The 25255-nt window shown below is 53.8% G+C and overlaps 2 protein-coding genes across 3 annotated transcripts in view; one reads left to right on the top strand and one right to left on the bottom strand.

Moving 5' to 3' along the window:
* FKRP (fukutin related protein) overlaps positions 1-25255 on the top strand; it is a 68297-nt gene that overhangs the window by 27123 nt on the left and 15919 nt on the right. Inside the window, exon 5 of one of the 2 annotated variants that reach the window (XR_012898883.1) lies at positions 10243-10345. The gene's annotated coding sequence lies outside the window, so the exon portion shown is untranslated. Of the gene's footprint in view, positions 1-10242; positions 10810-25255 lie in introns of those variants that run through there. The other variant, XR_012898882.1, reaches the window with a different exon arrangement.
* SLC1A5 (solute carrier family 1 member 5) overlaps positions 1-25255 on the bottom strand; it is a 27438-nt gene extending 2183 nt beyond the window's left edge. Inside the window, exons 1-7 of the mRNA XM_075915010.1 lie at positions 24655-25255; positions 8352-8394; positions 7179-7259; positions 6110-6276; positions 3223-3456; positions 2235-2429; positions 702-836 (exon numbers count right to left, since the gene is read on the bottom strand). Coding sequence (XP_075771125.1) covers positions 702-836; positions 2235-2429; positions 3223-3456; positions 6110-6276; positions 7179-7259; positions 8352-8394; positions 24655-25208 — 1409 coding nt within the window. The 5' untranslated portion in view covers positions 25209-25255. The remainder of the gene's footprint in view (positions 1-701; positions 837-2234; positions 2430-3222; positions 3457-6109; positions 6277-7178; positions 7260-8351; positions 8395-24654) is intronic.

Raw genomic sequence — 25255 nt, 5'->3', positions numbered from 1 at the left:
CGGCAGATGCAGCCAGCGTATATCTGAAGCAGGAGGAGCACTGCACCCTGCAGGATACATCCCGGGCCTCAGGGCACGTCCCATTCACAGCCTGGCATTTGCTCCAGGCTGGGCCCCTCAATCAGGCATTTTAGTCACCAGGCCTGGAGCGTACGAACACAGGGAAGCAGCACCCTGTCCACCACGCAGAGCAGCTAGGCCCCTAGCCGAACCTGGCCAGCAGCCACCAGCCACCTCATGCTGTTTGTTGCCATGATCGACATCCCCGCCCCATCCCAACCTCCCCACTCCCCTCCCACATCTGGTTGCACGCAAGAGCAACCTTAGTCATCCACCCCCATGCCTGCTCTCCTGGACGACTAACCCACGCATGCCCTCGAGCACAGCAGCTCCCCGGAGTGCCCTGGCAAGGTGCCACAGGGTCTTGTCTGCCTGGCACCCTCCCTACCTGCACAGTAGGCAAACAGACCCACAGGACAGCCTGAACAGCACGGTCAAAGGACCAGCCCCATGTCACCGTGCCCAGGGCTTTCCGCCTGGGCGGTAGCTCCCATCTCGCTTAACTTGTTCTGCGGAGGCTGCCGGAACATGGCGCCCCAGGAAACAGATTCCCACGGACCCTGCCAGCTGCACCCACACAGCCTGTCTGAGGGATCCCTCTGTCCCACCCCTCCAGCCTTTGCCCCCCGCCCTGCTCTTACACAAGCCAATCCACAGCCAGGATGAGGGAGATGTCATTGGTCGGCAGCCCAACAGCTTCCAGGATGATGGCGAGAGTGAGGACGCCGCCGGCCGGGATCCCCGCAGCTCCCACGCTGGAGGCGGTCGCGGTGACACTGCAGGGCAGAGGGGGGAGATCAGACCTGTCTCCAGAGCCAGAGGGGTGCTCTTACATTGCATTTTCCATCCGTCCATCTCAAAGCACTTCAGTCTAGTTCTTTTATCCTGCCACCCCCCAGGGAGGCAGGCCAGGGCCGTTATCCCCATTGGGCAGATGGGGAAATTGAGGCCCACAGAGGTCAAGTGACTTGCCCAAGATCACAAAGGCAGTCAGTGGCAGAGCTGGGACTTGAACCCAGGTCTTTGGATAGTGCCCTAACTACATTGTCCGAGAGTTAAGGAGCATGTGGCGAGCGGACACATCAGCACCCTACAGCAGCTGGGCATTCATCCTACTCCTGCCACCAACTCAAGTCACTTCCCCAGGGCCCCATCTGTAAGAGGGCAGGCATTTCCCTTTCCCACGGGAGAGGTACTGGGGCGCATGGCCCTGCCCAGAGGTTTCCGGAGTCCCAGATGAAGCGGACCTGGGGAAGCCAGGGCAAGGCCGCCCCCTCCGGCCCGTTCCCGTCTGGCTCTAAAAGGTTCCAATTAACCTGTCTGAGCCAAGAGCAGAGCGAGCCCTTCGCCTTCCACCCACAACTGGCAAAGGAGAAAGCCTCCAGCTCTAACGAGCTACCACGCAATCACAGGTCACCTTGTGTGCCCTGCCCTGGATGGAGGGGCACAGCCAGGTGCCCTGCACTCAGAGGAACGGCTCTGCCAGCCGACAGCGTCCACACCTGCAGGGGGTGCGGGAACGAGGCAGAGCAGCTGGGTGCTGTGAAAGGCCAGCGCATCCCAAACCTCGTGCTGGGGAAATGCCGACAACCCACGTGTGAGGGAGCACAGCACAGCTGGGGGGTGGAGAGGAGCACTCCCCCCACCCCCCGCCCAGCTCCTGGATTGGGAGCTCTGGGGGGAAGGAATCCAGCCTTCAATCCTTGTAGCGCACACTGGTCAGTGCCAGAGCTCCCTCCGCATTCACTGCGCCCAGTTACACAACAGCAGGCGTGATCCTGCCGTGAGCAAGGGTCACATGAATCTCCCCCGGCTTGGCAGCAAGCTCCCGATCACATTTTCCCTACATGAGGCGATTGCCTCTTCCTGCAGGAAACCGCAGGAGGAAGAGCAACAGCCAGATGGGGCCAGACAGTGGGGCCTAGGAGTTAGATCACAAGCCTGGGATTCTAGGACTCTTGCCTCCGGGCAAAAGCGGGGTCTTGTGATTCGAGGTGGAGACGCACTCCCGGGTTCTGTAGCAAGCCCTGTCGTGCCAGGCAAGTCCCGTCACCTCCCCATGCCTCAGGACCCCCCTCGCCCCTCTAAGTCAGGGCTAGCAACCAGCCTGCCCCCCCGAGGTGGGCAGGGCAGACCCTGTGGCTCAGCATCTCGCGCCAGGCTCCCGCACTCACAGGATGGTGATGACCTGGATGAAGTTGAGCGGGATGTTGTTCAGCTGGGCGATGAAGACAGCCGCCACGCACTGGAAGAGGGCGGCCCCGTCCATGTTGACCGTGGCCCCGATGGGTAGGATGAAGCGGCTGATGTGCTTGGAGACGCCGTTGTTCTCCTCGACGCATTTCATCATCAGAGGCAACGTGGCGGAGCTGGGGAGAGATCGGAGCGCGTAGGCTGAGCACAGACACCAACCCAGCCAGGCTTCGAGATGGGTGTGTGCCAAGGGCAGAGGGCCAGTGCAGAACTCCTCAACAGACCCACAGGCGCCCTTCCCTGGGGGAGAAGGGCACCACAGGCTGCACTAGAAATGGGCAGCTGCCCTCACCAAGTCTCTTACCTCCCTGGGCTACAAGGCCAGGGCTTCCCAGGAGAGTGAATGCGCCTTGTTTAACAGAGGCTAGTTTCTTCCTGACCCCAGTGAGGTGCTAGGATGGAGAGCCCTACTTACTGCATCCTCCCTACAACACTATTGCCCAGAAAAATGTGAGAACTTTTGACTCAGGGCTACTAGCTCCACTAGGGTCATGCAGCAGTGAGTTCCACAGGTTAATGTGATACTGTGATTGCAATTTGGAGATGCTGAGGAACTACAAACCCAAAAGAGGCACCAATGAGAGTAACAACAACCCAGGACCTCTGAGGATGGGGTGGGATTTCCTCCAACTTCTAACATCACCAAGCACCCTAGTTCTCAAATCACGGGGTAAATGGATTGCTTGGTTTAGCATGTGAGGAGCTGGGTGGTGGCAAGGTCCAACTAGATTAGCTAGTGGGCCCTTCTGGCCTGGAACTCAGTGAAGGGACCTTTTAATGCCCCTTGTGTTCTATCACCCTCTCTCCTTTCTAGGCCACGCAGCCTGGGCTCCCTGATCTCATGGAAGCCTTCCTATGAGGTTTACACAAGGCCCGTAGCGCTGGTGCCCACAGCTGGTACTGACATACCTGGAAGAGGTGCCGAAGGCAGTGGCCAGCGCTGTGAAGATGCCCCAGAGGAACCTGTAGGGGTTCCTGCGGGTGAAGACGAAGTAGATAGCCGGGAGGAAGATGAATCCGTGGATGAAATGCCCCAAGATACAGCAACAGATGTACTTGCCCAGGCTGGTGAAGAGAACCACCACATCCTCCATCTCCACGATCTTGCCAGCCACCAGGAACATGATACCAAGGGGAGCGTACCTACGGGGAGGAGAGATCAGACCCACAGTCACGGACAGGCAATGCTGCCACCCAGCATACACTGTTGTGGAACAGCCCATTAACACCTCCCAGAGGTGGCAATTAACCTGGCTTCTGCCCTCTACAAAATGAGAATAAGCGCCTTGTCCTAGATCTGCCTGCACCAGCCAAGCCAGGAGGAGAAGCCAGGAGTCCTGTCTCCCCGCTCCAGATCCTTAAAGGTATTCAGGCTCCTGACTGTCACTGACACGGGCCCTTTTCCAGTCCAGGCTACTTCTCCGATCCGGAGACACCCGCGTCTCCGGAAGCAAGTCTGCTCAGCACACGAAGAGCAGCCAGACCAGGTGAGATCAAGGGCCCACAGAGCCCAGTATCTGCTCTTCCGACAAAGCCCCAGCAGGGCTGAACAGAACAGATCCAGTGATCCACCCGCATTGTCCAGTCCCCAGCTCCAGACACCCAGAGCATGGGGCTGTGCCCCGACTGCCTGGCTAGTAGCCACTGACGGACCTAGCCTCCAGGGACTGCCTCATTGAGCCCAATTATACTTTTCGCCTCCCCTGGCAACTAGCTCCACAGGTCGACTCTGCGTGATGCAAAGTAGCACCCGTTGGTTTTAACCCGCTGCCTGTTCGTTTCATTGGGTGGCTCCCTGGTTCTGTCATGTGAAGAGGTAGCAAATAGTTCCTTACCCCTTTGGCTAGGTCTGCACTGGTGCGATCTTGCACCAGAGCTATGCAAATGAAGCTAAGCGTGGAATATTGCCGATCCTCATTTGCATAGCTAATGAGCCACCATTTTTGCAGAAGAGGCTGTTGCGCCAGGAGCTGTCTACACTGCCCCTTGCGCAAGAAAAACCCTCTTGCGCAATGCCGTTATTCCTGAAAATAATCAGAGGGTTTGTCTTGCGCAAGGGGCAGTGTAGACACCTCCTCGCGCAAGAGCCTCTTCTGCAAAAATGGCAGCTCATCAGATATGCAAATGAGGCTCGGCAATATTCCACGCTTAGCCTCATTTGCATAGCTCTGGCGCAAGAGCACGCCAGTGTAGACACAGGTCATGCCTGGTAGGCAGAAAGGCTGACAGACATCTGCCATTTCCTCCCAGCTGAACAGGCTTTTTAAACTCTCCTTGTGTGGAAGCTGTTCCTCAGTTGTGTTACCCTTCTCTGCCTCTTCCAATAGATCTTTGAGATTGAGCAATAAAAACGGCATGTGGCAGACAAGGGGTGGGTGTACATTTACACAGAGGCATGATGATATTTAATATCTTTTCTAGCCTAATGGTTCCCAATATTCTGTGGGCTTTTGACTGATGCTGCACATTGAGTGGCTATTTTCCGAGAACTAACCACAATGACACTAAATCATACTTGAATGATTACAGCTAGTTTAGAGCCCGTCGCTGTCTGTATAGCTGGATTGTTTCCCAAGGTGCTTTACTGTGCATTTATCAATACCGAATTTCATTGGCCTTCAACTGTCACCCAGTTTTGAGAGATCCTTTGGTACCTTTGCAGGCTGCTTTGGACTTAACTGTCTTGCAGGAGGTGGCAAAATTACTCAAACGTTACCACTTCAGTTTAGCCCTTTTTCAGATCATTTGAGCGCACAGAACAGCACTGGCTCCAGTGCAGATCCCTGGCGGACTGGTATTTACCTCTCCCCATTGTGAAAACTGGCCATGTATTCCTATCCTTTGCTTCCTGTCTTTTAACCAGTTATGATCACAAAGCAGCTCCCAGGGCAGCTTCAGAGCCTTTGGTGAGGGCCCTGTCACAGGCTTTCTGAAAGTCCCAGTCCAACAAGAGACCTCAGTGGGGACAGGATCCCATGAGAAGTGGATAAGGAGTCCAGCCAGCGCAAACCAGAGGGGCCAAGAAGACTTTTGCTGATCCTTCTGGTCCACACGGCAGGACCGATCGAGGACTCTAATTACTGCCTGTTCTGTGATCTTTCTACTCCCATCTTACACTGAGCCAGAGCAAGTCTTTTACCCATCTCCCAACAATGGAGGAAGACCAGGAACATCCAGGTACTCAGGGGAGGCAGAGCTGGGGGTAAGCACCCACGCACAGCCGTCGCTACCCTGCGCACACTGGCACACAGGGAAAGAACGCACGGACAACCATGTCCAAGAGCCAGTGCTGTCTAATATTACCCCTGAGCCATGTGTCTGACCTGAGGTCACCAGAGCCCAGCAACTAGAATAGGGCCAGGGGCTATTTGTGGCTCGGCAGATGTCAAGTATCTCTGCCAAGGTTGCAGACACTTGACATCTCCCTGTCCGGAGCCAGGCTCCCATGCAGGTCTGTTCCGGGCCTGAGGGAGAGGCAGTAACAGTGCGTACTAGACAGCAAGCCCGGCTCGTCCAGCATGAGGATGTTAGCGAATTAGCACTCAGCCAAGTGGAATGGTCTCCATTACAGCGCAGAATCTCCACCCACGTCTGAGTGACTTGGTACATTCCCATCGCCAGCCGGTCTAGCCCATAATTACCCGCCAGGCCTTTGCATCCCACCCTTGTAGCTCCGGCTATTTGCCCAGGGTGGTGCACTACAGGAGAGCCTCATCGCCAAGGTACCAGTCACTGCCCACCCTTCACCACATCACCCCCCCTTCTCTGCCAATGGCAGCCAGCTACCCTTTCTTACCACATGATCCAGGAGACCAGCACCATGGTGGCTTCGTTGAAGGAGTTGAAGAACTTTATCAGGTTCTCCCCCTCGGGCCCGAGTTTCCGCAGAGCGATACCAAAGACGATGGCAAAAACCACCAACCCCAGGATGTTCATCCCTTCCACCTCATCTCCCCAGGGAACCTGATCAGCAAGAAGAGGTCAACATCTGTCAGAGCAGCAAGGTAGCACAGTGAAGACAACAGACCAGGGGACAGAGACTCTAGCTATTTGCGTAGGCTTGACAGGCATGAGTTTGGCACGAAAGGAGGGCTTTGTAGAACTGTAGCCAGCAATATTGTCAGGTCCCAGAAATGCTGGAGAACCTGGAGAGGTGTCCTCCCTGCATTTCCTAGACAGACACTGCCTGGGTCTTGCCTTGGCAATCTTCTTCCCGTCACTCACTACCCAACAGATGCCTGGAGCCTCCGCGGCAAGCCACGCTGGGTGACGCATCTAGGAATCGGGAAGATGGTCTGGATAGAATTTGTGAAGGTTGGCATCATAAAGAAAGAGTCCTTCTATGACCACTTGACCAAGGACAAGCAGTGGTAATGGCCTGTTCTCAGCTTCATGTTCTTAGAACATGCCTCAGTCACCAACCAGTTTTAAGACGTACAGGGCAGTACTTGGGAAGACTGCACCCTGTACGTACAAAGGTGGCCAGTCTGGCTCTCCCAGGGTTTCCTTGGGCACGGCTGCAAAGGGAACATGGACGGATGCAAAGCCCCTGGGTCTGGGAGGCAAACGTCCAGGCCACAAAGCAGCTCTCTTTAGACTGTCTCCCCCCACCCCCAAACTGAGCCTCACAACTGATCCCGTATGATCAAAGGAGACCCACTCATGTTATGGTGAGACACTCTACTCCGGCTCTGCGGTGAAGCTGCATGCAGAGGCCTGTGCTTGTCAAATACAAGAACAGAAGTTTCACCGGCTCCCAGAATTCTTAGCAGCAGAGGCCAAGCTGAAGAGTCCATGAAGCCACCTCAGCAGGGGTCCATCCAGAGCAGCTTCCAGCAGCCCCCTGCCCACGATGAGGTTCTTACCTTCTCTGTGAGGGTTTCATTGATGACTCCTGACTCATTGGTGATGTTCTTCCTCTTCAGCTCCCTGTAGCGCGTGGCGTACTGGGGAGACAAGAGGAGAGAAACAGCTTCCATGTGGGCTACAATCGGGGCTCAGATGGAAAAACCCACCCAATGTAATTTAATAGCCAACAGGGTCTGTGGGTGCTTGGTGGGAAGTGACGGGTCACACCGTACAGCCTAGTGACCAGTTACAATTGTAATTGCGGTGTAGCTAATGTGTAACTGCAGCACTGCTGCCACAAACCAATTAACACAAAGGTTAGCGTGGTGACAGGTTGGCTTATGATCCCCTTGTTCCATCAGCAATACTTGCACCTGCCAAACCAGGTGGTATTTAAACCCTGCAATTACCAGTGCTTACACCCAGGCCTTCACCTGCTACCCGAATCCTATCAGGTGTTTAGTCATACCGCTTGCCAGGCCCCAGGTGTATTTTCAGCCTTCAGGTGCATTAAATGCACTGCAGTGTGAGCAGACAGCAGTCCCACACAATGGAGAAGGGGTGAATTTACACCCCCACCAAAGATTTGCCTTGGTGGCTAATACAATTCTCAGTTTGAGGTCCCCCCTGCCTGAGCTGAGGTCTCCTTTAAAGCGCTCTGATTCTAAGGGGCATGTGTCGATCGTCCTTTAAATCTCAGGGAGCTGCCAGATACAACAGCAGAACCAGCACAATAGCCAGGAGAGACTGCCAGCCTGCGGTCGTGCCGCTTGGAGCTACCTGATCCTGACTCAGTGACTCAGCAAATCCACCTGCAGAGCAGGCCTTAAGCACCTGCGTCAGGCTCACTGTTTATTCTTTTCCCAGAAGCCCCCGCTGCGCTAGATGCTGAGAGAACATACAGAGGGCACTGCTAAGCGGATAGTCCCGCCATAGACCCTGAGTTCCCATACTGGGGCCCTGGCTGTCACCAACACGCACAACCGGGAACCATCTGTAGTACAGCTCATGGAACACATTAGGTTCCACCTACGCTGCTGAACTGGGACGGGGCTGTTCTGCCCCCAACATGGAGGGTATCTGCAGTGCGGGCAGTACTAGGACGGTGTCCTACATTTGCACAAACAGCCCCCTGGCAGCTTCTTGAACAGTTAAGGGAGCCCTGAGAGAGGATGCAGAGAGTCACTTACTGAGCGGAATGTCGCAGACACCAGGTTGGAAGGGAAGATGTTCCTGTGGAGAAAGGGAAGCATTAGAGAGCAAAGCCGCAGAGAAACAGAGTCACTAAAATCTCCCCCTTCCCATTAGCGATCTCAGAGCAAGCGCGTGTCTATACCAGAAAATGACACTAGCTTGTTCACCCAAGTATCTGCGGTCAATGGGACTGAACTGAAGTAAGCAGCATGCAGCCGTTATGTCGCCTTCCAGTGCAACCCTTGTTAATTCCCACGGCCACAGCGATTGTTCATAGACTCCATCGTGCAGCGTGCTACCTGCCCAGAATGCTCAGTTCTGCTGCCCAGCTATGCTCTAGGCTAGGATCTCTCCCACTGGGGATTGGGAAACTCTCCCAGAACCTAGAGAAATTCTGGGACTTGGTCTCGCAAACTCCCATGATTCCTCTCCCTGCCTTCCATAATTCAGCTGTATTTTGCCAGCGCCATTTCCCAACTACCAATCAGGCTGCCCAAGGGCAGGGGGAAGGAGAGAGCACACTGTGCCCGTGACAGCTGTTAGTGCGACTCGAACACGGCACATGCACTGGCAGGCGCTCGGCCGACAGGTCTGGGTCTGGCTGATGCAGCGATACAGCCACTGAGGGGAAGAAGTGGAAAGCAACTTCGGGATTTAGCCAGAGCAGCCTTATGGAGCGGAGCGCGGTTTGTGGGCGCCGAGGGGTAGGAGAGGACCCGGCCGCAGAGCTGGGATGCCCAGCCGTGGCTGTAGCAGGCTACGTTCCTACAACTCCCCCTGGAACTGCAGCAGCAGAACCCCAGAGTACCAGTTCCCGTCCACACAGAGAAGCATGTGGCCCATTGGGAACCTCACTCCCCCCTCCCCAACTCCCAGTTGCTATTGGCCACGTCTGAGTGATCTGGAGTTTTGCTTTGGGGCAGGGATGGGGGAGAAATCACCAGCTTGACAAGGACTTGTGGAGAGGCGCCAAGGCTGCTACCACCCCAAGTCAAAGTCCGGCAGTGTCTCTGCACGGATGAGGGGCCCACACAGGGCAGAGGCTACTTATCGGATAGTCGACGGGCTAGTCAACTAGTCACTTATTTCCCCCTTCCCTTCTCCCCCCATTGCCTCTATCAAGAGGCAGCAAGGGGCAACGGGAGGGAAAGAGAAAGGGGTTCTTCAAAGCAGCAGCGCCACATGGAGCCTGGGGTCAGCTGGGGACTCCCGCGATGACCCCGGGCTCCATGCAGTGCTGCCGCTTGGAAACGCCGTGGGGAACCCTGGAAGCGCCTTTATTGACTAATCCAATAGTCGATGCAAATTGCATCAGCTATTCGATTAGCCACATTTACATCCCTACTTTGGAAGAGTAAAGGAAATGCAGCAGCCCGGCTGCCCACAGATCATTTTACACCTTGTGCACCCCTCAAGCATTTGACAGCCAGGGAAAAACCTGGACCGGGGGGTGGAGAGCCCTGGTTGTGGGCGCCGGTAACTAGCGCTGATGGGGTAGGACAGGGCAAGCCACAGAGCTGGGACGCTCAGCAGTGGCTGCAGGTTTTTCTGAACAGCAGACAGCCTCCGAGAAAAGATGGCCAAAGCAGCCAGGGAAACAGGATCAGGAATACAACCAGGCTCCTCCTGGGGGTAACGAGCGTACTGCAACTAAGACGGTGACTCATGTGTTTGTGCATGGATTTTATTAGGAACTCCGAGCGGGAAGGGATGTTATGCAAGTGATGTAACAGAATGTTCCAGGCAAAAAAGATTTACTGATGTAACAAGTAACACAACCCATTACTTTCATACAGGAAACCCCACGAGCTAACCCATCGGGTAGAGCCAACTTAATCCCAGTAAGGCGCAGGCTCACAGTAGCACTTCTCCCATTCTCATCTGCAGGCAGGCTTGTTCTAGGCGGCAGTGGGCAAACCTGGAGCTACGCAGCACTGCTGTTCCTGAGGATGGTGGCTGCCCCAGCGGCTACAGGGCTGCGAGATCCCAGGTAGGAACAATGTCCCAGGAAAAGTTCCATTGGTTCCAACTGTGCATGCTAAAACCGAGCTCCCTTTACCTTACGTGATCTTTTATAAACACTGGTCAATCAGCACCATGTGTCCCACTAAAATAAACCCTTTACAGCGACTCAACACAAAGGTTAACAACCCTTCGGCAGCCACTGACAATGCTTCTCGGGAGCAGATTTTGGCTGTTTTTTTACCTCTTACAATTTAATTGTCCCTTCAATTGAAGTGCATTGAGGCAACCTGTGACCCAGAGGACGTGTGCTACTGGATCTGCTGCTACAACAAGCACAAACTGTGTACAGAGTAACCCCCCGCCCAGAGCAATGGGCTTTAAGTCTCTGGCACAAGGTGCCTTTTTGAGGATGGGAGAGGACAGGGGTGAGAGGCTTCTAGCTCTGCTCAGAAGAGCGAAGGGCAGCTAGTACCCAGAAGATACTGTTTAGACACCCTAGGCACCGGCACGGTAACGTAGCACTGGTATTCCTCCCACCCCCAGCACTGGAGCGCTCCCCTGCCCAGTAGCGTCAGTCGGGCTGAATGCTTGGGGCTCTAGGGCGATCTCTGTCTGTATCCTTTGAGTCCCATTACCATCCTCCAACACGCTGACCAGCTTGCTGGGTTAATCATCGGGAGCTGAGTAGCATCGCTTGAACAAGACGAGAGCCAACATGACACCCTCCGACAAGCTGCTGCCTGGCTGCTTCCCCCGCAATCATTTAGCAGGACTCCATTTAGGAGCTTACTCCAGTTTATAGCTTCCCTATCAGGGGCACCCCCTTCCTCTGCCCTCCCACCCCCGCAAGGATCTCAAAGCTCTTTGCATTAATCCATGTAACTGCAAAATGCAGGCCAAGAGCTTGGCAGAAGGCCTAAGAGGATTAGATGCTCATAGGGATAACCCGAGCGAGTCAGTATTGGAAGCCGGAAGGGATAACACCCTTCCTTGCTCCAGGGAAGTCAGCTTCTGCTTTCTGGGGCCAGGCAATAGTTTCTCTGGGGACAGGCTCGCTCAACATTGCTGGGTTTCTTGCACCTGCCTTTGAAGCAGCCGGCGCAGGGTTATGTGGGAGAGCTGGGTTAGACGGGCCCCTGGCCTGATGCCATCTGGATTTCAGAGGTAGGGAAACCCAGGCCCAGACAAGGGACGGTGGCTCATGCAAGGTCACAGCAAGCAAGTGGCAGAGATGAGAATTGAACCCAGAAGTCCTGACCCCCAGAGCTGTACCTCAGCCGTGCAGAGCAGATGGGGGGCATGCTTCAGGGTGGGGGCTGGCAGCGTGGGGGGGGGGGTGCAGCCGTCAGGGTAGGAGGATGCAAGCACAAGGGTTGGGTGTTACTAGTCAAGTCCTACTGGCAGTGCAGCCGGCTCACGAGGTCTCCGCAGGACAGGTCTCCCAGGCAGGCTCACTGCCCCCGGCGGCCACTCAGTAGCATGTCCCAATCCGTGCTGCTCCCTTCCCATCTCACGGAAAAGAGTCCCATTCCCAGCACTTCCTGTTTGCTGGGCACGCCCAAACCCTGACCTTGCTTTGACTAAGAGGAAGCTGCATAGCAAGTTTAGGAGGTCGCCTGGAACACATGGACTCAGACTCGTAAATCAAGCTCTGCAGTTCAACTATTCCCAGAGATCTCCCACGCAAGGGCCAGCAGGCTCTAAGTAGGCCCACGGCGGAGGGCAGACCTGAATGATCGGTGCCGCCGGGCCAAGAGCTCCAGGACTGCCCAGAAGACTATCCCGACCCAAAGCATGGCACGAGTCTAGCTCAGCCCTAGCTAGAAGAAGAGCAGAGAATCAGGGCCCCATGGCTGGGTCTTCTGTGGTCTGCTATCCCAGCCTCTGGCCCCACGTTGGCTGGTTCAAATCCAGTCCCTCCTTTCTTCTGAGGAACTTTTGCTGCTTGGAAATAAATGCAAGCCGTGGGTGGGCGCACTTGGGTTCTGTCCGGGAAGTTTCCTGGCAGCGGCAGCTAAAAGCACCGCTCAAACCTACTGGTAAGAAATAAACCATCCAGCCATATAAATAAACCTCAGAGACATCCCAGCCTAGCATGGGGGGAAGGAACTGAGGCCCAGAACTCTGTGGGGCTGGGCCCCTGTGGAAATCAGGGTGTGTGGGGGGAGGGGAGGACAGTATATCCCTCCCCCTACTGAAAGAGTTACCCACCCTGCAGAGGTGAAGGGCGTAGTCAGGCAGGCTGCAGCAGGGGAAGCCGAGGGCTGCCGTGCTCAGATTTAGGGACACGACACCCTGTCCAAGCTACCCAGGGAGAGAAGCCAGTTTGCCTCAGGGCAGCCACTAAGTATCAAAAGCAACCAAGGTCTGCAGACTTAGCCATCATGTGCCTGCTAATCCTGCACAATGGGGCTAGTGTTACTCTTCCCGCCCCACACCCAGAGCGCTGCCACGGACGGCTTTAGGGTTCGGTTCCCAGCCACCCTCTTCCATAGGGCTTCCCAGCCAGCCCCTCACATGGCGATCAGCAGGGCTGTGGGGCGTTCGGCACATACAGCGCCCTTAGCCCCACCATCATACTCTCCCCCGGCAGCTTCCAGCGCAGCCCGTCAACCCCCCAGGCAGAAGGGGGGCATATGTTCCAGAGCTCTGTTCTTCCGATCCACCGACTCACGCCTCGGATTCACGGCCGTCCTGTCCATCAGCAAGGAGCCAGACTGCTCGGGGCAGGCACACCAGTCGAACTGGAGTTTGAGCAGCCCGAACTGGTCCCAGCCACTACAAAACAGGGCTGGTGTATGCTGGCTGGAAAGGACTAGAGGGGAACACTTGGAGGCCCCGTTCTGTTGCCCTTGTGACTCCCACTAGTCCAGAGCCATATTCCCTCTAATGTTTTCCATCCGGGGTGGATTTTTTTCCAATCCATGTGCCAAATAATTTACATGCACAAAAGCACATGCACTAGGGATGTCAGAGGCAGCATGTAATTGAATAGTTGTGTGACTGCGTCGAATTTTAGCAGTTACGTGACTATTCCGTAGTCCCGAGGGCAGGGCGAGCAGGCAGCCAGTGCCCTCCTGGAGCCACTCCCCGGGAGCACCCCAGCCACCCTGCACCCGTAGCCCACCCTGAACTACTGCCTCTGCGTCAGACACCCTATGGCTGTATCGGGGCAGGTGAGCTATCGTAGCACGAAGACCAATAAAAGGTTTGTCTGTTTCCATCCAAACTCCTAGGAGGGCAGCTAAGCACAAGCCGGCCTGTGCAGCTGATTCAGACAAGTGTGGTTAGAGAGGACAGCTGTTTGGGATGGCAAAAAGTGTAAAAAGTGTACCTGATTGTTAAGATAGAGCCTACACACAACTGAAACCTCTAGTCCCTTGGCAAGCTACCAGGGCAATCACCTTGCTCCAGTTCAGTAGAGAACATTTCTCTTGCTCTCAGATGTTTGTCAGCTTCCCAAGGCAGGGATAAATCTTTGATCTTTCATACGCACACAGGGATGCTTGGCTACTTGGCACATCAGTGCCGGGAAGTCTGGCAAGTAGGGACAGAATTTAACTTCCTCGGGGTTCTGATTTAATCTCAAATCAGGTGCTTTCTTGCCAGCCCCAGAGACGAGAGCACCGCTTGTATCCCCAGGGCAGGTATAGCATGGGCAACAGCAGGGATGGCCACATACCCCGGCGTGCCTCAGCCAGCAGCAGGAATTGTGTTGCAATATCTAGTTACAGTGGTGCTTTACTTCTGTAGATCTCAAATGCTTGCCAGAGGCAGTCTGTACACTGACCCTATTTTAATATACCTCTCAGAGCTGGAAGGGACCTTGAGCGGTCATCCAGTCTAGTCCCCTGCCCTCACAGCAGGACCAAGTACCATCCCAGACAGATTTGCCCCAGATCCTTAAATGGCCCCCTCAAGGATTGAACTCTCAACCCCAGGTTTAGCAGGCCAATGCTCAAACCACTGAGCTATCCCTCCCCACACAGGGAAATGGAGGCACTGGCATGGGAAAGTCAATGACAAGATCTGGAGAGAAACAATGGACAGAGCCACAGTACGGTGCTCCACCCACTAGTCCAGTGGTCCCCAACCTCTCGGGGGCCGCTCACGTGCCACATGTTCGGGGGCGGGGCTGGGGCCGCCCATGCGCCGCATGTCCAGGGTCAGCACTGCACATGTGCTGAGTGCCTGGGGCTGGCATCGCACGCTGGGGGTCAGCCCAGATAATTCCGTGGGTGCACATAAATGCCGCGGCAGGCGCCATGGCGCCCGTGGGCACCACACTGGGGACCACTACACTAGACCACATCATCCAGAAGGCTCCTCTGCTCTGGCAGTTGTTCCCTCTCATGCCACCTCATCCGACCAGGTGTGACGTAGTGGGGGGGAAACTTGCTGGTTTCTATGGGTCTGTGGTAACCCCACTGGCTGCCGCCGGTACCACAGCCCAGAAGGACAGGAATGGGTCATTATGCAAAGGGATCTCAACCAGTCCGACCAGCTAACCCCCATGGAGAGGAACAAAGGAAGGTGGATGCTGCCCTGGCTGGGGGGCAGGGCTGGAGGGCAGGGCTGGAGGAGAGGGAGTTAGTTTCTGTCTGGGAGCATGGAAGAGACAGCCTAGGGAAGGAGCTGGGGAGGGGGCTGGGATTGTAGGGCCCAGCCACCCCCCATCTCAAAGGGGGGCACTGAGGCCTCTTAGCTGCAGTTCCTGTAACCAGATGACAGATGCTCTGCTGTATCCTGGAGAAGCAATAAACTCCCTCTATTCTACTGGCTGGGGGAGTCTGTTCGTGCCATTTCAGGGGTGCAGGAGGCGGGGGAACCCCAACGCGCCATCACACCAGGATAGAGCATAGATGCAAGGGGAATCCAGAGACACTATAAGGATTGTCAGTTTCCCTGGGAGCAAGCGGAAGAGGAAGCACCTTATTCAGATATGCCCAGATGCCCGTGAACGGGCATTTTGATCTGTTCAGTTCCGACTGCGTACAGTTCCTCGCACTGTGCTTTAGGAGAGGGAAAGCACGGATTAGGGTGAGAACAGGTCTAATAACTACTCTTGGCATTTGCTCTAGATACCAGCCTACCAGACTGAGCTAAGACCCCACAGGCTTATTTCACAAAGGTCCCTGAGCAGCCATAAAAGGGCAAAGATGTTCAAGCCCATGAGATTCAAAGCAAAGGCTCCAAATCCCTGCTGTCGATGTTCTGCCCCAGCAGATAAACATGTTTGTGACTCCACTAGAGCATGCTAAACCCTCTGCCAAGACATATGGAGCAAAGTCCTGGTTAAAAAGCAAAATCATTAAGATTAGTGTAGTGCCAGGAAATTCCAAGATGAAGCCAGTGCCTGTTCTCAATTCCCCTTTGCGTCAAAGGAAAGGAGCTGAGCCTATTCATGCCGTAAGTTCTAGCACGGCAGTTTAAAACGCAGCCTCATCTTCAATGTTTCTCCCACTCCCCTCTGGGGTCTCGAGTGGGCAGCAGTTAGGAATGAGCAGAACCTTTGTCAACTGTCTAAACATCAGCTGTGTGGCAGCGGAGACCTCCATGTCCAGAGGGACCCTGTCCCTCTACCAATCACATGGGTCCAAATCCTACCCCTCCACCTTGGGCGCTACAGACGCCCAAGCCGGTTATTGCTGGCATAGAAAAGGACTAGAACTTGCACCTCTCGTTGCTCGGGGTTTCACTGCTGCACCTGTGAGCTCTTCCCAGTTTACCTGAGTGTCAGAGAGGAGGGAAGTCTTTGAGGATTTGACTGGGATAGTAATGTTCAAAAACGGCAAGGGGGGGGGAAGAGCAGTGATTCCCTGCAGGTGCGCAACCAAAATAACCTTCCCAAAGGTTTTTAACTTGGTCTAATCAATATAAACCATCTTTTTGACCTGGATCCTGTGGACAACTAGGCACGGGAGCCAGCCGCTTCAGGAGAAGTGGCCCATTGATTAGGACAATAGACTGGGATGTGGAAAGCCAGAGACAGCGCAACTTAAGCTCCATCACTTAAGTCTTTCTGCCTTGTTGCCTCTGCTATACGAGGGGGAGTGTAACAGTCCCACAGGAGAGTCTGGGGATAGATACGTTAGACTGAAGCCCTTGGCGAGGGGATGGCCACTGCTCCATAAGGAATTATCAGTCCATGCTAGGGATGTAAGCAAGTAATCAACTATCTGATAAAGCAAAAGCTTATCAGATAGTCAACATACTAGTCGACTAGTTGCATCCCCCCCTTGCTGCCTCTATCACAAAGAGGCAGCAAGGGAGCAGGGAGAGGAAGGTATCCTGGAGAGAGCTGGCTTAAAAGCCGGTTCTCTCCAGCTCTGTGGGAGGGGGCAAGGTCACAGCAGCGACCAACTCTAAGGTATGAGAGTCACCACTGGGGTGGAGACCAGAGCCAGCGGCGAGCCGCCGCCCCCCCCCCCCCGCAGGGCTCTTGTGCATTTCAAAGGTGGAACACAGATGCGCTTAACTAATCGAATAGTTGACGAAAATCCCACTATTTGATTAGTTAATCAAAATGCAACATCCCTAGTCCATGCAGAATGTACAGGGCCATTGAGTGCCAACGAGCATGGGGGGGTGAATGGGACTGTTGGTTCTGCCACGTAGGCCTGTATTTGTTTTGGGAGCACTTTCAATTGTGGCTTTTTTTAAAGGACAAGTCTATTTTACAAGAGCGACAGATTAAACATGCATGTGCAGCAGCTGGAATCACAATAGGGATGTAAAAGTGTAACCGTTCAACGGTTAACTGACAAGCCTAAGCTTATCTATTTCCATTATGGTTGCATGCTGGATCCCTGGGAGTGGAGCCAGCAGCCTGCTCTCAGCCTGCTTCGCTGCGGGCGCTGCAGGATAAAACTTATAAATAAGCACTATGTTAGTGAGCCCGCAGCGCTGCTAACTGCTAGGCTTTTCAGCAGTTATTTTACATCCCTAAGTTAGAGCCACTCCAAACCCATTTAAAGCTTGGTGTGAAGAGTTGAGATGGTTTCAGAAGTTTATATTAGTTTAACCTGCCAGTCCCCACAACAGCCAGCAGCAGTATTCACTTACACAGTTCTTTAGCCTTCATGCTTGGGGAGCCTTTAACAAAAGGCGAAGGCAGGCCTGACCGGAGTCAAAGCAAGACAGCAGCAGAACTGGAAATACAATTCCCGGAGTCCAACATCTACACTGTCAGAATTTGTGAGAAAGCATACAGACTCCATTAAATAGCACATCTTAATCTCTCTCTCTCTGCAGTGTGATTTAGCTCAGCATGTGTTTTGCTCACAGGTGTTGGTTCAAAGATAGCACCTGCTTCACATGGGCCAAACTGGCTTATCTTGGGTAAGGAAGTAAGCATCCCTTACACATTGCATAAAGCAGAAAGAGCATTTAAAATTAGGCTGCCTCCATTGGGTGCGTCAACACAACCTAGCTATTGCAGAACAAGTGATTCTAAATACTTCCCTCTGGGCACTCTATTCCCGAAGAGTTTCTAGGGAAGTACAGAGATGATAAATCACCTGCAGATCGCTGCCACATCACAATGAAGATACGGTCCTAAGCAGATCAACTTTAGCTACATTTGTCATCGCTGAAGTTGTGCAACTTAGATCAATATCCCATGGTAGAAGACCAGCCCCTGGTTTGCCTCTGACTACTAGAAGAGGAGGCCCGAGGCAGAAAAAGCCTAGGTGGTTTCTTTAAATTCTTCTTTGGTTTTTAGACCCAGTGCTGTTTGAGCCAGCGTCAGCCGGTTTAAGTCAGAGCGCACCACTAATCAGTCATTTTTCTGCTGACCACACCACTGGAAAGCATGAAATGGATGAGACTGGATAGTTAGAGTTAATGATCATTGTTGTCCCTCCGGCCTGAGCAGCTGACCAATATCTAGTGCCCAGCAAGGTCACTTCTAGCAGGAGAAAAAGATGAGTCAGTGTTTTTGGCGTACCTTGTCTATTTGAAGCACACACAGAGTCCTGTTTCCCTCAACACCACAAATTTGCTCAAATTCCCAAGGCCTGCTACTCCAGCACGCTCTATGCTCACGCTCTGAGGGTCCTGTTCACAATTCCTTGGCCTGGCTCTACTGCCCAACACAGACTTTTCAGTCCACTCAGCTTGGCTCAGACCTGCCATGCCACCTTCGGCAGTTGTACCCCTCCCGATTGTCTGCAGCTGTTTTACTGAATTGTTTCTTCTGTGAGTCTGGTGGTCTTCATGGTCAAAAAAAGTGTCTCTACCATATAGACTAACCAAAGTGTTGGAGCATAAGCTTTCGTGGGCAAAGACCCACTTCGTCAGATGCATGTAGTGGAAATTTCCAGAGGCAGGTATAAATATGCAGGCCAGAATCAGGCTAGAGATGACAAGATGGATCCAATCAGGGAGGATGAGGCCCACTTCTAGTAGCTGATCAGAAGGTGTGAATTCCAAGAGAGGAGAAGCTGCTTTTTTGTAGTTAGCTAGCCATTCACAATCTGTGTTTAATCCTGAGTTGACTGTCAGACTTGAAGATGAACTGTATGTAGCTCAGCAGTTTCTCTTTGAAGTCTGGTCCTGAAGTTTTTTGGCTGCAGGATGGCTACCTTTAGATCTGCAATTGTGTGTCCAGGGAGATTGGAGTGTTCCCCTACAGGTTTGTGTATGTTGCTATTCCTAATACCTGATTTGTGTCCATTTGTTCTTTTAAGTAGGGACTGTCCAGTTTGGCCGATGTATATAGCAGTGGGGCACTGTTGGCACATGATGGCGTATATTACATTGGTAGATGTGCAGGAGAATGAACCAGTGACGGTATGGCTGATCTGGTTAGGTCCTGTGATAGTGTTGCTGGTGTATATATGGGGGCAGAGTTGGCACCGAGGTTTGTTGCATGGATTGGTTCCTGAGTTAGAGTTATTATGGTGCCGTGTGTAGTTGCTGGTGAGAATATGCTTCAGGTTGGCGGGTTGGCTGCGGGCGAGGACTGTGCAAGTGAGGGATCATTGTCCAGGATGGGTTGTAGATCACTAACGATGCACTGGAGAGGTTTTAGCTGAGGACTGTAGGTGATGGCCAGTGGTATTTTGTTGGTTTCTTTCACAGGACTTCTTGCCGCTTTTGCAGATTCAGACTAACACGGCTACCCCTCTAATACTTCTCTACCATGTGCTTCAACTAAATCACCACTTAGGGACAAGGCCCAGTTTTACCGCAAGGTAAACAGAGGACAACCTTGGGCTAAGGGAGGGGATTGTTTCATGAGGTAGCAGGGCGAGGTCTGTGCAACAAAACCCGTCCACTTATTACTAGGCTCCCCTTACACCCATGAAGGGGTAAGGACTTGTCTATACAGGGAGTAATTGAAGGACAGCTATTGAGCTTTCAATCACAACATATTTTGAACCTGAATCAGTTTTCAAATGCAGGCATGTTTTAGGAGTATTTGACAAACCCACCGGCTTAAACAAGATATGCAATTGTCTTTGGATCCCAGCCACACCCACTGGCACCCATGAACACCTTTCAGCATAACAGCAAGCAAGAGGCTATAATTTTGCCTGTTTGAACTGAGGCAATAATAATTAGCCATGGGGAGCTATGCAGATTTCTCCTCCTGTAAGGAACATTTACATTCCTAACCCAGACTAAGGAAAGCAACCAAGTACAGGCTCCCTTGAGTCCCCCTTGCAAGAGGCAAGGAACAAACCTGTGCAAAAACACATGCAACCACCCAACCAGGAAGAGAACACCAGCTGCCGTTTCTGACTTCACAATCTGAGCAACAACATTCTTTTGGAGGGGTTAACGTCCCCTCACACGACAAGCTGTGCTCCCTAAAGACCACCAGCTCCTTGCGCTGCCCAGGGCTTACAGATTTTTACCTCATATGTAGCTTTAAAACAGCAATTGGAAACACAAGAGCTATTTTTAGCCTTTTTTCTGCCCCTAGATTTGAGGCAGACAGTTTTGTTTAGAGGTTAACCCTTGCTCAACTGTTCAAAGCTGCGCTTTGCCATGCCCCCACCCAGCCTCCACATGGCCAGTGCTGGAATGCCTACCCAGAAAGCAGCACTCATCTCAGCCCCACCTCACGCAGCACCTGGTTTGCCTGACAGTAGCCTCAACACACAGTCAACATTGCATCAGACAGATTTGACTCCACCCCCAAGAAAGGACCAGCAGTGGCTCACAGAAACGGAAGGCATCTAACAAGCTAGATTTCTGTGTCCTTGAGGGGAAGATGTTTCAGCAGAGAGATGAAAGCTAGCCACTTGCGAAGCACTACATTGGGATTCCTAGGGCAAGAGGGCTGTTGAGTAACTTGCCAGCCCTAAGCCACATACAGCAAAAGCAACTGGAATTTATTGCCTACACACTTGTCCAAAATGTCGTCAGTTGTGACTCATTCCTATGATTCATGCACAGGATGTTAAGCTTCTCCCAAAGGGGGGAAATTCTGATTTGACTGCATTCACTGGAGCAGCCTTTCAGGCTGCTACGGACGCAGCATCGCAGCTATGATCAGAAGTGATCCATGCCAGGCTGAAGTCAACAAGGACAGGTCAGGACAATGCAGGTATCCAAAAATCTAGCTAGCCAGTCCCCTGACCAATTACCCTCTCAGGGTACATCTAGACTACAGGCTTTTGCCAGAGGTTTTGTCGACAGATACTGTCGACAAAGCCTCTGTCGAAAGAGAGCATCTAGATTACAACCAGTTCTGTCGAAAAAGCAAGCTGCTTTTTCGACAGTGTAGGCGCTGTTTTGAAAAAGCAGCATGGATGCAATAGTGCCTTTTGTCGACAGAGCTGTCGATAAAAATCGTTATTCCTCGTAGAATGAGGCTTACCGCCATTGACAAACCTGCCGCGTTCTGTCGACAGAACGCGGAGAAAGTGTGGGGCAATGCCTACGACAGATCCCCAATGCAGGGGGTTTTGGCTTTAGTTGGAGAACTCCTGCAACAAGAAAACTCTGTTCAGCCAACACAAAGGGACACAAATGCTGGACCCGATTTAAGGTTGCAAACACACAAATTAAGCATAGGAGCTTGCTGCTATTGCAAACTATGGGTGTCATGTTAGGACTCTGCAGCCTGCACTTAACATGCAAGAGATCAAAAATACCTTGCTGACCAATGCAAGCAGGGACAAGGAGCAGCCTGCTGCCAGATAGGCTCTTCCCACCAGCAACAAAACCAACTCCTTCACCCTGTTCAGACAGGCAGCTCAGCCAATCCCAATTACCACCTGACGGAATCAGGATGTCACCCCAGATTTCTAACCAATCCATTCACAAAGAGCCTGTGTGTTCATCAGCTGTAATCTAGGGTTGTCATCTCACAAGTCAGCTCCCTTGCGCCTGACATTAGTATGAAAGATGCTATATACACCTTTGTGATTAAGGCACAAGACTGAGTCTAGAGACTTGGATTCTAATCCCTTCCGCCAAGCCTGCACGATCGTGGGCAAGTTGCAATACAGGGATGATGCCTACCCCACATCCCTGCTCCACTCAGAGGGATCTACTTGTTGGTGTAATTCAGAAACTAAAGGTTTATCTGTTCAGGGCCTGAATCAGCTTTGCTTGTGCTGTCCCAGGCCTTGGGACAGACTAAGGAGATCCTCACTCAGCCACAAGGTACAGGCTAGGTGATAATTCTCTTCCTTATAGTCTGTCTGCCACTTCCCATCCCGATCTACCAGAGACCTGACTTCAACCGCAACTCACTGTGAATCAGATTTAAAGGAAGGCTCTGCCCAGTTCAAAGCAACTGCCATCACAAACAGACCCTCCCTTCTGGAGGAAGGCACAGACATGCCATCAGTTTCCATCACATCATGCCGTCTCCTTCCCCTTCTCACTGTGGCAGGCTGTTCTGTAGCAGTTGCAACCAACTCAGGAATATTTATTGCAAATGTCTCAGAGGAGCAGCTGTGTTAGAAGCCCTGTAGCATCTTAGAGACGAACAAAGACATATATACAGTATCATGACTGTGAGCAAAGCCCACTTATCTGATGAACTGGGTTCTGCTCATGATACTATATAGATTTGTTAGTCTCCACTAACAAACAGGATTACTCGTTTTTTTATTGCAATTGAGACCCCTGAACAGAGTGGAGTCTTCATGAAGACAACCCACTGTGAGCTCCCTTTTTTATACTGGGGAACACGTGTACACCTTGACATGCCAATTAAGTATTAATGAATTAATAACCTACAGGCCAGGCTGCCTAGGCATAAAGGCACACGCCATGACAGTAACAGACATGAGAATTTACATCAGACAGTTTACGCAATACGTAGGGCTCTGAGTCAGAAGCCTTAGGGAATTAGCGCATTCCTCTGGTCGCCTGCTGGACCCCGCACCATTTCTGGCACTAGCTACATGGCTCGAAGGACCACCGAGGCATTTGGAAGCTTCCCACAAAGCCCAGCAAACAGGATTAAGTAGCAAAAGAGTCTTCACAGCAGACATTTGAACATGCTTTCAGCAAGAGGAAATGATGGAGTTAGGAGCAGAGCACAGGACTAGAAGACCGAGAGCCAATATCTATCCCCAGCTTTGCCATAAATTCACTTGGCTTGCCCAAGATACAGGCGCCGTCTCCCAGATACCCCAACTATACTGGTAAAAAAGTCTGGGAGACTGAAGTCATTTTCTGGAAGAGCACTGGTGGGATCCCAAGTACAAGTCACCTTCTCCGCCAACATTTCTTGATTAGCTTTCCATCCCATGTTACAAACTGAATCCTCTCAACCCAGAGGATTCAGTTTGTAACATGGGATGGAAAGCTAATCAAGAAATGTTGGCGGAGAAGGTGACTTGGGGACCCGCAGTTTTAAGTACCAGTGGATGGGAATCTGAAGGTACAGCATGGTTAATACAAAGCCTTCACGATTACTTCTGAGTGGCAGTTTAAGGTAATTGCCTGTGAGCATATTTTACCCTGTACATGTAGGGCAATGCGCCACGTAGGACTTCAGTGCTGGCTGGAGTGAAGTGGGTATAGCTCAGTGTACGTGCCCCAAAGAGTAGGAAGCTAAATGGATGGATGCATCCAGCTGTGATGCCAGGGAGCCCCAACAGACACAATGCAGCCAGAACAGGCATCGCTAAGGAATCATTTATCATCTCCCCAAACCAGCCATTAACCTGAATGAGGTAGAGGGGACCAGCAGGTTTCCTCTTCCCCCCTTAGAGGGGGACCAGCTGTAGTCAAAGCCCCCAGCTGTCCCAGCCTGCTCAAGAGCAGCCACCATGAAGGTGCCAGGAGGGCTGGAAACCGTGTTCACATGAAAGGCAACCTAAGGCTGCTTAGGGTTATTAAAACCTGCTAGGTACAGAGTCAGAACCAGGATGGAATGAGCAAGGCCAGGCAGGAACTTGTGTCCCTCCTAGATCCGGGGTGGGGGTCAGGAGGGAGGAAAAGACACGTGTCGGTTTTCTCTCCACTACCAGATCTAGACTTGCCTGATCTAGACACCGGCCTCCAAGCTGCCTAGATCCTTCCCCCCAGCCACCCCAGAGGATGGGGAAAAGCAGCCTCCTCCCAAACCCCCTTGCACCTGCCCCAGAGCACGAGGGAAAGCACCCTTCCCTCCCCCTCAACAGGCACCCCCATACCTCTGCCCAGACGATGGGGGGAGCAACCTTTCCCAGCAACCACCCACAGGCAACCCCCTACGAACCTTCCCCAGTGGGTGGGGGGAGCAACCTTTCCCAGCAACCACCCACAGGCAACCCCCCACGCACCTTCCCCAGTGGGTGGGGGGAAGCAGCCTTTCCCGCCAACCACCCCCACGCACCCGCCCCAGAGGGTGGAGGAAATGCAGCCTTTCCCGCCAACACCCTTATCAACTTGCCCCAGAGAGTGGGAAGGAAGTAGCCCCCTGCAACAGGCACCCCCCACAATGCACCTGCCCCAAAGGGTGGGGGGAAGTAGCCTTCTCCCCCCCCCCATGTACCTGTCCCGGGGGGAAGTATCCTCCTGTAACAGGCACCCCCCCATGCACCTGCCCCAGAGGGTGTGGGGGGGAAGTAGACTTCTTCCCCCCCCCATGCACGTGCCCCAGAGGGTGGGAGGGAAGTAGACTTCACCCCCCCATGCACGTGCCCCAGACGGTGGGGGGGGGGAAGTAGACTTCTCCCCCCCCATGCACGTGCCCCAGAGGGTGGGGGGGAAGTAGACTTCTCCCCCCCCATACACGTGCCCCAGAGGGTGGGGGGGAAGTAGACTTCTCCCCCCCCATGCACGTGCCCCAGAGGGTGGGGGGGAAGTAGACCTCTCCCCCCCCCCCCCCATGCACCGGCCCCAGAGGACACGTGGCTTCCCCCGCCGCCGTCTCACCGGATGAGATCCAGGAAGGAGTCCGCCACCTCCTTGGGCTCCAGCACTTCCCCGTCGCCGTCGGCCAGGCTGGGCGGCGCGGCCCCGTCGCCGGGCCGGATGATGAAGGCCAGGCTGACGCCCAGGGCCGAGGAGAGCAGCGTGGTGAGCAGGAAGAAGAGCAGGGCCCAGCCGCCCAGGCGGCCCAGCGCGGCGGGGTCCAGGCTGGCGGCGCCGGCCACCAGGCTGCAGACCACCAGCGGCAGGATGATCATCTTCAGCAGGCGCAGCAGCAGCTCGCCGGGGAAGGCGAAGGCCAGCACCCCGGCCCGGCTCAGCCCGCCCGGCACCTGCCGCACGCCCAGCCCCGCGGCCACGCCGGCCAGCACCCCCGCCACGGTCAGCAGCACCAGCAGGTTGGCGCGCAGGCAGCCGCGCACGCGGGCGCCCCGGGAGCCGGGCCCGGGCGGCGGGAGCAGGGCCCCGTGGCGGGCGGCCGGCGGGCCCAGCTCCCCGTTGGAGGCGCCCTTCTCCCCGCCGGCGGGCGGCCGGACTCGGTCCCGACACGTGGCCATGGCCCGGCCAGGCGGCCTCCTGGAACGCGGCGCGCCAGCTGACTGCC

This window comes from Pelodiscus sinensis, unplaced genomic scaffold (assembly GCF_049634645.1).
Source record: "Pelodiscus sinensis isolate JC-2024 unplaced genomic scaffold, ASM4963464v1 ctg34, whole genome shotgun sequence".
Lineage (NCBI taxonomy): Eukaryota > Metazoa > Chordata > Testudines > Trionychidae > Pelodiscus > Pelodiscus sinensis.
Note: the sequence above shows the minus strand (reverse complement) of the source record. Positions and strands in the feature narration are given on the sequence as shown.